This window comes from Amblyomma maculatum, chromosome 6 (assembly GCF_055883805.1).
Source record: "Amblyomma maculatum isolate TAMU_Amacu chromosome 6, ASM5588380v1, whole genome shotgun sequence".
Taxonomy (NCBI): Eukaryota; Metazoa; Arthropoda; class Arachnida; order Ixodida; family Ixodidae; genus Amblyomma; species Amblyomma maculatum.
Window position 1 is genome coordinate 30,190,522 of NC_139349.1, and position 11,288 is coordinate 30,201,809.

General features: G+C 43.0%; 1 protein-coding gene across 1 annotated transcript in view; it reads left to right on the top strand.

Moving 5' to 3' along the window:
• The window catches only part of l(3)72Dn (UTP4 small subunit processome component l(3)72Dn), a 41,431-nt gene extending 31,254 nt beyond the window's left edge, over window positions 1-10,177 (top strand). The window contains exons 13-17 of the mRNA XM_084606313.1: window positions 1,503-1,602; window positions 6,326-6,421; window positions 7,375-7,554; window positions 9,424-9,480; window positions 10,040-10,177. Of these exons, the coding sequence (XP_084462439.1) occupies window positions 1,503-1,602; window positions 6,326-6,421; window positions 7,375-7,554; window positions 9,424-9,480; window positions 10,040-10,150 (544 nt within the window). The 3' untranslated portion in view covers window positions 10,151-10,177. The remainder of the gene's footprint in view (window positions 1-1,502; window positions 1,603-6,325; window positions 6,422-7,374; window positions 7,555-9,423; window positions 9,481-10,039) is intronic.
• Window positions 10,178-11,288: the final 1,111 nt, after the last annotated feature.

Here is an 11,288-nt window from a genome sequence, read left to right on the forward strand (position 1 = left end):
TTGTGAAAATGAAAACTTGCAAGAGGTGGGACCCAGAGTCATAATCACTTATGACCCACAATCATAATGCAAGGTAGCATGACTAAGCATTTTACAAAGTTGCATACTGTACGGTATGCAGTCTGCAAACTATTACCTCTGATCATGATTGAGAGTTAATCATGATTCATGACTCTTAGTCACATGGAACATAGCATGACTCAACGAAGTACCATACTGTAATGAGTAGATTCTTATGTGTAATCATTACGTCTAATCATGACTCTTTAATAAGCCTGACTCATGACTCATATTTTGTTAATCACAATTAACTAATTGGTGGCTATAGACAAAGGCCGGCAATGAACATACTGCAATTTCATGTGATATAAGCTATCCCCTGATATGATCTGATATAGCCTAAATTTCAAACCTTAATCACAACTAAATATTAATGGCTATCAACTACGACCCACAATTAGTGTACTGAAATCGTACTCGACGTAAGCCACGCCGTGATATATGACTTGACATTGTAGCCTAAAGTTTGAATGTTAATCAAAATTTATGTAATTAACGGTACTAACAAAGACTGAAAATTGATTTGGTTTGGTTTACGGAGCTTAACATCCCAAAGCGACTCAGGCTATGAGAGAAGCCATAGTGGAGGGCTCTGGAAATTTCGACCACCTGGGGTTCTTTAACATGCAATGACATTTCATAGCACACTGGCACTTTGCTTTTTGCTTCCATCGAAAAGCGGCGACCGTGGACGTGGCTCGATTCTTAGAGCATTCTTAGAGCCTCAGCCTAGTTCTATATATACAGAGCGTGTCACTCGTAAGCTGGGTACCAAAATGGTGGCCCACCAAGCTTGACGGCCATTTTTGGCCGAAATAGGCAACCATGGCATGAGATGTCCCCACCCTAAGCCGGCGCCGCAGCGCAATATCTAGGCTCTCTATGTGGGACTGATGGGGTCATGCATGGTTCGTAGTGCAGCTGGAGGCACCCACTTTTTACGCAGGTTCCGTGTCTCTCTTTTCTGTACTGTTACTGCCCAGGGAAACAGACTCCATCGTTGCACCTTTCATAGACAGGCACATGCCTAGTGCCACATTCACAGCATGGCTTGCGACCGCATCCCACAGCCTAATATTGATGACACAAGGTGACATTGGACATGAAGGCAGGACTCCAGCTCAAATGCGATCTGAACATTATTTGTTCAGAACATCTTTCGGGTCCCACTGAGTTTGAAAAATCTCAGCAACTGTAGAACAGCACATGTTGGTTTGATATGAAAGTGCACGACCCCAGCTAACTGTGAAGACTTGTTGCAAGAATATAATGTATGTATATAGGTGTATATATATATATATATATATATATATATATATATATATATATATATATATATAGTATGTGTGTGTGTGAGTGAGAGAGAGAGAGAGAGAGAGAGAGAGAGAGAGAGAGAGAGGATGTTAACATGTCCTAAATGGATGGCTTCTATTTGCAGGCAGCATGGCACATGCCTACTTGGCATGCCTGTCACGAAAAGGACACCTTGCAGTTGCGGATAGTGAAAGTAATATTGTGATTTATGACCTGAAGTCTTCTGAGGTATGTGAACAGTTCTTGTATTCATTGTATAGCCAGATAATTCGAATTTTCGTTATATCGAACTCACGGATATCGCCTTGAAAATCCCATGTAAAAGTATAGGAAAGCTGCGTCGTATATCGAACTCAGCACCACGCACTGGAAGGTGCGCCTTCCTGACAGACTATTGCATTACCCTCAACCGTTTCCCGCATGACGTTTTCAAGCCACGCGCGGAAGGAAAGAGAAGGAACAGCTCAGCGACGGCTGGTCTGGGGCCACGCTGCGCCCTTTCCTCAAAGGCGCGCACATCTGCAGTGATCGTTTGTCACGCGCCAGCACGTGACATTTGCAAGCCATGTACGTGAAGGAACGAGAGGGGTCCGGTTTGGCAACGACCGGTACAGAGCAGACGTTCGGGAGAGGGGAAAAACTTGATACAGCGAAGCGCAGTGCACATTCTTCTGCCGCTCTTTCCCTCTTCTTCCTCTCTCTTTCCCGGTCTTCGTTCACAGCAGCACACGCTACAATGCACCAAGCCAGCTCAGCCCATGGCAGACAACGTCGGACGCTTTCTCTAGCGTGTTTTATGAACCCTATGCGCGCGGCGGCTAATGTGCGATGCGCGTCTCGTGTCGTCGTGCTGAACGTGTGTAATCTTGGCGGCTGCGGACGTTACGAAGCAGCACTTTGTTTTTTTTTTGCGGGAGTCGTCCATCCTTGTCGTGCTGAACGTACTGGGAGTGGCTTTTTTTTTTTTCTTTTTTTTTTGCGAGAGTCGTCTATCTTTGCATCGATGAATCAACAAAAGCACGCGGTCTGCTGCAGTCATGACACCGGCTTATAGCACTGTTCGCTTCAAACGGCGTTTACATCTATCACGCTTTCCAATGACTTTGTGGCAGTTGACTACGCCCACCCCAAGTGCGGCGTGATAAATCGAACCAGTCTTGTGCAGTCAAGCCATTACGAGCACTCTGCCAAGTTCACTCCCCGCCACCGCAGGAGCTATCAAAAGATAAACATGCCGCGACATTATCGCTGCGCAGCTGTGAACGCGACGTATGGATGTGCCACAGACATGCAAGCGAAACCGCTTGCGATTTCTGTCGCGGTGACGCAATTCGAACAATTTGGAAATTTTTCGCTTTCTCGCTGCCACCTGTCGCTCAATTCACTCAATCACTTGCATGTGAACCGGCTTTAATGCTTTTTTGTTTTAGTTCTCAGGGGTGGGGGCAAATGTCGAGGGTGGGTTCATTATGCGAATGGGTTGATTACTTGGCAAATATGGTATTTTCACGATCGTAAGCGGCAACTCAAGTCGATTTCCGTGTATTGAATTATCGATATATCGAACTATTTCGCGATCCCCTTCGAGTTCGTTATATTTGAGTTTGACTACTTTATATATATATATATATATATATATATATATATATATATATATATATATATATATATATATATATATATATATATATATAAGATGCATATAGTACAGTACAGTAAAACCCCGCCATAATAACGTGCAGTTAAGAGTTAAGTAGGCTTTTACTAAACATAATAGTATTGACTTATGAAAGAAACACAGATACTGTCCACCCACTTCTTGTTGTACCTTTATGTAGTAATGATTTATTTTCACTTATCACATTTTATGTTGATTCCGCGTGAAAGCCAAAGTTTTGCGTAAATATGGCATCGTCTTTCGCAGCCTCGTTTTCATTTAGATAGCAATATATAATAAAAGTGTGCTTAAGTTGAGCACTGCAGAATTCCACATGCAGTATCACTGTGTCTCCATTTCTTGCCACTGCTGCCTCGTTCTTCATGCTACCCAATGCTGCGAACTTTCACCGCCATTTTTTTTTCTCCTTCTTTTATCCTTTTTTTTTCTACTTTCTCAGCTGCCCGCGCTGGCGCCTTTATATGGTCATGGCCACTTTTTTTGTCCCTGCACTCCGAATATTTTGGCTCACAGCTCCAAGACATTTGAAACGTTGGCATCTCCTCAAAGCTTATGAGCATGGTGAATAAGCCATCTCTGAAGGTGCCGTTTTGTCATCTTCGGTTTCGCCTGCCTTCAAATGTTGGTCTCGCAATTCTAGGCTGCTCACGTATCGTGATGTCACTGTTCCACAGGGTGTTTAATATAATGGGGTTATACTGTATATATATTACTTGACTAAAAAGTAAGCTTGAATTGTGGTGCTCTATTTGAGAGATTAAGGTGACAGGCATAAGGCATAAGGTTGGAATTTTTATTTGTTTGGATTAAAACCCAGCTGCGGATGCTACATTTCATTGGAGGCAGAACAAAAAGCACCTTTGTACTGCGCAATGTCAGTGCACTTATAAAGACCCTCAGATGGTCGAAATTTTCTGCTGCCTCCACTGCGGCGTCCTTCATAGCCTGGGCAACGTCGCTTTAAGACCTTAAAGAGCAGCTGCATCACTTTTCGAGAATTTCGCGATATTCAAGGGTCCAAATCTTATAGGCTGTAGGTAATGCTGGCAAAGTGGTTTTGCGCTACGTTCAAACTGATGGCGTAATCGACAATTAAACCTCGAGCTTCTCCTCACAGCACTGAAGTTCTGCGGAGAAGCTCGGTGATGACGTCACGGACGGTAATATTTCTAATGCTCGTTGCCTTCACCCACGTCCTACGGCGCCTTTTCTGGCGGTGCCAGTCAGCATTTCTAGGGCTTTGTTTTAAGAAGCCTTAATTTTTTGTCCCTTCTAACCAAGTGTGTCTATGCAGGAAACATACTGATACCATCAATGACGTCATCATGAGTCCCCCACCTGTCGCTGTGCAGTACGGTGAAGCCTTATAGCCATCGCGATTTTAATTGTTAATTGCGCCATTGTTTCAAATGCTAGCGCCAAGATATTTCTCTTGCTTTAAGTGCAAGATATAATTAATCAACCGCTCGAAACTCATTGAAATCTAAAACCGTTGCAGCTTCCCTTCAAAGTGGCATGAGACTTTGTTTTGTCAGAAGCCTTCTGGGCCAGGGGGAGTCCATATGCACAGCACATTCTTTTAGTAAACTTTTTTTTGCCCTGGGCCAGATTTTGTGTTTGTTTTGTTTGGGTAATTTGAAAACTCTGTATGCTGGAGCATTTTTTGCAGTCCCAGTGACTTCAAATTAATTAGATTTTACTGTATGTTATGCCTTATAAATAATAAGACAGGGTCATATTTAACTAATTTAATGTGCTTATTTACTATTCCACATCCCACATGCCATTGCCATCCCACTACAGTGCCTGTGTGCATGCCTGGGCTCAGCCACTGTGTGAACCCAGTGCTTGTGCGTTTTGTTTCTTCACTAATACCATTAGTGACCACTGTCACACTGCACTTTCAGCGACTGACACTTGTCTTCGGCAGATGGTACATCATCATCATCATCAACCAGTCTATACCCACTGCAGGGCGAAGGCCTCTCCCATATTCCTCCAATTAGCCTGGTCCTGTGCTAGTTGCATTCACTTGACCCCTGCTAACTTCTTAACCTCATCCACTCACCTAACTTTCTGTCGCCCCCTGTTTTTGTCTACTGTACATCAGTAGACAAAAAATCATGTCAACAGCAGAAATCAAAAGAAAAAAAAAAATCCATCCTCTATGCCTTCCTTTGCCCCTCTGACTGTTGGCTTCCTTTGTGTATCATAACGAGCTCCTCATTATCCCTACATTTTTCCGCTTATTAGCTAGTGAGGGTCTCTGTTCTGGTAGTCTTGAAGTCATAGGCAACGTAACAGGGTTCTTGTCTAGCTCTTGCAATCCCTGTCAATCGCGTCCCACGCGACGCTCGCAGTAATTCAGGATGTTATACGTCCACCACAGTGGATGAGAGGGCTCTGGTGAACACTCTCAAGATTCAGTAACCGGCAACATCAATACCAAACAAAGTAGAAGATTGAACAACCAGTGCCGTAGTTCATTTGATAAAAGCACCGGACACTATATTCAGAAGTCATCTTACTAGCAGCTTGCTGTTTTTTTTCTCTGCTATGAATTTAATTATCTTTCAGCAATAAAAATTATTTCTCTTCATTCATGCCAACAGAAGTTAAATGAAAAAGCAAAAAAAAATGGTCCCTCATGATTTTCTTATCCTCTCTTACTGTTACTTTCTTTCACTTGTGTCCAGTACCTTGCATGCAGTTTCAGATTATAAAATTGCTGTGCTTACAATGCCAATGCAGCCTTCTGCAAAATGTTCAAAGCAGGGCCGGCATTTCCATCTCTGAACAGCGCAATGCTTGCCGTCTTTTGATGGGCCTGCCATGAAGTGCACTGTTAAAGCTGCACCTAATCTCTTAATCCCTGATGTGATAATGCTAGTGAGCCAAACCACATTCTTCTTGAGGCAGCTGAGTGCGAGAACTGCATGCATATCAAAGATGCCAGCAGTGCAGCTGATATATTGTCCCAGAGTCTGCTGTGTTGTTGCTTGAGGAAACGCCTGTTATGGATGAATAAGTTCAGTAACTTTTTCCTCCAAAAGTGGTCTACTAAGAAGCTTTGCGCATGTGCAGCTTGTTATCTGAAAAAATATCTATTCTGAATCACACTTTTTTTTACCCATGTGACCACCAGAGTGACATTTCGTGATGCAAAGTGCATTCTTTGGAAGTGACTCCAAAATTTCTCATTTGACACCTGTATGAGGCTACCCAAAGTATCCGTTTTGTTAACATGTTCCTGCTTCTATGCCCTCTGTTTAGATTGTTTGCCAGTTGCCAAAGGCTCAGTACCTACCAACAGCCATGAGGTTCAACCCAGTCTCGTGCAACTTGTTGGTCATTTACAGCAATAATCAGGTTTGTAGCAGCAATTTACAGCAATAATCAGATACTCATGTTTTGACCACCCTGCAACCTTGAGATTCTTCCGGGTCATCTTCAAATTGTTGCACCTGTTTTCCTATTCTTTCTGTACACATTGGCCATCTTTCTGGAACAGGGTTCATGACGTGAAACATTCGTTTCCTCATATCCCTATTTACTGTCCTGATCTTTCTTTACTCCTTTTTTTGTTTTTCTCTCTCTCTTTTACTTATAACTTTAATTGCCTTGTTCCTCTTGTTCCCAACTCCTCGGGCCATTCACGACCTGTTGAAATGAAAGCAACCTCCCTATGTTCTATCAGCCTTGTAAAGTGTACTCTAAGCACCTTGCAGTAAGTGTTCTGTGTTTCCCATTCACGTGCGATGTCATGCCATTTAGTGCTACTTGACGTTAGCGAATGATGAGAAAGGTATGACAAAATTTTAATCACTGTAACTGTTCAATTGTACAGCTCTGCAGGAACTTTCACATGCTTCCACCTTTTCAAAGGCTTATTTATTATTCCTCACTTTATTTTTGTTGTTTGCATGCATATGTTGGGGTCATAAAGATATGAGGCCCACTCCTGTATGTGCCTGTAGTGGCCTACAGTATGACTAAATAAGTAATGATGATAAATAATTGATGCTCTGTCTTGCCTTGCCATGTATGTTGTCGTGTGTAATTGCTAGGGTAAAACATCTGCTTTTCGACCTTGCTTTTTTTTTTTTATATGTACTTGTGAGGGTAGCTAATTAAAATGGTTGGAAGCCATGTCTGCACACATTGAGTTCTGGGGATTGATGCAATTTGAATGAAAGCATTAACAGAAAAGTGATATTCTATTGGCAATATATTAATCAACATGTGACAATGGAACTGAGAGGCCTTCACATCTTCTTCTTTTTTTTTTTTTTTTTTTGCCACTTTATTCTATCCTCACCTAGGTTGTGGAATTCAGTGTGAAAAGCAAGTCATACAGCGAGTGGTGCCAAGATATGCATAAGCTGGGTGGACTGACACTGGAAACCAAAACTGCACTCACAGGCATTGCCTTCGACTCCAGAAAGGAAGACATTTTTTTTGCCCACAGTGACTGCGAGTTGATCGTGGTTGATAAAGCAAAGGTAATGTGTACATGGCCATTTAATGCTTGCTATTGAGTACAGAGACCGTGATTGGCAAAGCCTAAAAAATAGTTTTTTTGGCCCATGATCAAAACCTCGCGTGCGTGAGACCTGTTCACGAGATTCCACAAGATGTGTTCTCCTTGTCTGGTGTTTCTGCCATCTGCAGTCCCACACTTGAACGCGCGCCAAGGAATGCCACGTGACAGGAGTAATGGTGTACAGCCCAAACTCACTCTTGCCGGAGGAGGTGTGATGGATACTGCACCTTTCCTTTCCTGTAAACCAATTGATAATAATATATAGCACTGCAACAAACATGCACTAAGGGAAGGAAATTTCCACTGTGCAGCACGAGCCCCGGCCTGGCTAGCAAAAGCTTTACAAAGGGCACGCAATATTCTGTGTGCAGCAGCAACGCTTAGGCTGCCACATTTCTCCACTGCAAATTCTTTTCTTTACGATACGATAAGTTAACATGCAGCAGAGTCTTCGACCGGTGTAAATACTTTTCTCTTCTTGCTGCCGGAGTGGTGATGGTTAAGAAACTGTAGTACACAGTAAATCTTTAGGTAGGAGGAAGGCAGGCTAACAAAAGCTCTTTTGCATTGCCTAGTGTAGTGTTATGCAGTAGCCAGCTACAAATAGGAATGCTTGCCATGCTGTCCTGAAAGCACACAGCCTGTTCTAGAAATATTCTTTAGTCCTTAGTATAGAGCAAGCATATCAAAAAGCGAGAAATAAAAGAAGAAAATGGCAGAAGGAGCATTTGAAGTAGAGACAGAGGTCGATAGAATAAAATGAGAACGTTTGCAAAGGCTAATCGAACACCTAGCGAGCCTAGTACACAACCAAGAGCGAACATATCAGTCAACAACTCAAGGTCTGCGGAATTGCTGGCACAGGAACAAGCTGAGAACATTGTTCCACCTGTGTAAAGAAGCCAACACTTATGCATGGCAAGTTTTATATGTGGGTGAGCCATCTGAAAGGACTATTAGACTTTGGTCTTCTCAGTCTTCAAGTTGTCATAGACATTGTGCGTGGTTATAATGCGTTTTAGTCAATATCATGATGTGTTGTGACAGAATATACAGAAATACACGACACTATCACAAAGCTCTATTAACACCATATTTTTAAAGAACCAATTCGTTCCAAGTTTTCCTTTTTTCCTCGCACCATCAACAACTGGAACTCACTATTCGAACCATCGCAGCCTTGAACATTGTAACATGTGTTTGTTTTTTTTTAGCCATGTTTGAAGTTACTGCATTATGTATTTTCGCTATTAATATTGCACTGCCACTGTATGTCATTATTGTATATTAATATATTGTTCTCTGCTGTTGCCCTTCCTGCTTGGACCTCGCCAATGGTCTGCAGTATGTATGTAAATAAATTAATAAATATGTAATCCTCGCTGACAAGCAGGAAGGTGCTGTATGCATAACTCGGAGAAATCTGAAGTCACTTAAGTAAGGCGAAAATGGTTTATTTCTTGTAGAGTAGTCGTAATAAGTCGTAATAAAAGCTATGGCTATGAAATTTGCTAGTAATCTTCCAAATCTGTGCAGCTTGCATTTAACTAAAAAATTAGCAATTGTGTGTGTGGGCGGACTATATGAGTAGCCCTATTGAAACGGGGTAGTGGCAGTTTCCGCCGTGCCCTTTTTTTAATTTTATTATTATTATTATATCGGATGCTGACAAAGTTGCCTCCACGCAGCTGCTACACAAGGGCATAGCAGTACAGTCTTTAATGAATGAAGTTAGCGCACAGTAAATTGAAATGTAAATGACAGGCTATATGGGGTTAAGAAACAAACAAGCTTGCTCTTTTTTTTTTTTTTTTTATTGTAATCGCAGGTTCTCAAGGAAGGCATTAAAAGTGGCAATGCGGTGCGAAGAAGTACGGAGTTCAAGGTATGTGAGCTCAAAGGTCATGAGTTGGTCCTTATGTAGTAAAGCGGTGTCATTGAATGTGGCGTGGAAACTGCAGTGTCTTGCAGAAACAAAAAGGGGGGGAAGGCTGGGACCAACAACATTTCAATTAGCACTTAAGGCAGTGCATAGATGCACTCTGTTAGATGACCAATGAATGACTGATAGCCACCAACAGGGGCAAAGCGTAGGCAAACAAGACAAACTGCGACTCTGCTAGCAATCTTTTGGTGACACTGGCTTGCATCATCACATACCTTGAGATGGAAATCCGAATTAACCAGCATGAACCCAGTTACAAACAAATCAAGAAGTGTCTGATGCCATGAATATATGGACATTGACTAGAAACCATGCTGGCTGTCTGAATCGTCCAGAATACTAAACTAAGGAAAGTCAAACCATCGTATATGTTTTTCAGGTACTGCAGGGGGTACTAGTTTGTTGCACTGTTGCACATATATCATGTCTTGCATGGCAGCTTCATCATGCCTAAGGCTTTTATCTCGCTTTCCTCATTATTTCCTTTTCTTATTTCCAGTTGCTGGTGATGTTTGACCAAGTACAAGATGACTTGATAGTTGTAGAGGTACCACCATCACACTTCCTGCAACTACAGTCACCTCTTTGGAAGAAGAAATATGGCACTTGAGCAACATAAAAGTCATTATTTGTTGTATCATTGTTATGTGTTTTCACCCTTGTTTCATCTGAAACACCAGTATTCTACTTCCCTAGGTGTCGGTGATTGTTGGGATTCATCTAAAACACCAGTCTTCTGCCTCCCTAGGTGTCGGTGATTGTTGGGGTGCTGGCTTTTTTCTGTTATGTTGTGACCCTCAGTCCTCCAGTTGATTCATCACTGCTTCAAAGCAAAGCTCTGATTGTTCACGTCTACTGCAGTGGTTCTCAGTAATGCATTAGCCGACACACTCAAAGCTACATAAAAGATAGAGGACAATTCATCCACTTAAGCAATTTGTTGGAAACATATCATGAACAATTTTAGCATCTGTAAATGCCCTCTTCTGATAATTCATCTGATTTCCCTTCTCGGATTGATGCCCTGTTGTAGTGGCTCGATGGGGCCGATTCACACGACGGATGGAATCGCTGGAGTCCGCGCGCGAACGAGCGCCACGTGACCCGACGTCACTGGCTCCGCCTTGTCCGCAGACGGCGCAGCCTTCGCAAGTTAAAAACTGGCGCGTACGTTTTCCCTGTCAAGATATGGGGGTCGTCTGCTATTTTTGTAGCAGAACTACATCTTCTGAGGCAACAATGGTATTTTCGTTTCTTAACCTAATGGGGGCGCTTTTGTAGTGTCCAGAATCGGGTGCGTCGATGCTCTCACCTCCCTTGCCATCGAGGCATCCCAGTCAACAATGATGCGTAGTTGGCTTGGAATACCGTCACCTGCCATTTTCCTCTGCGATGGCGAAGCTGCAAGGAGCAGTGCGGCTTCGGCCACCAGCGGTTTCCGTCCACTGCCTCGTCTGCCGCCCACGGATGAAGCGGAGCCAGTGACGGATGACGTGGTGCTCCGTTCACGGGTGGTTCGTCCGCCGTGTGAATCGGCTTTTAGGTGCGAGACTACCGAGCTCTAGGATGCAGGTTTGATCCTGGCTGCAGCAGCGGCCATGTTTCGATGGAGGCAAAGGACAAAGATGCCCTTGTACTCTGTGATGGTGCAGGTTAAAGAACCAGAGGTATCGAAATTATTCTGGAGTTGTCCATTACAGTGTCCCATGTATAGGATGCGTTGCCGTCACACGATCACTCCCAAGATG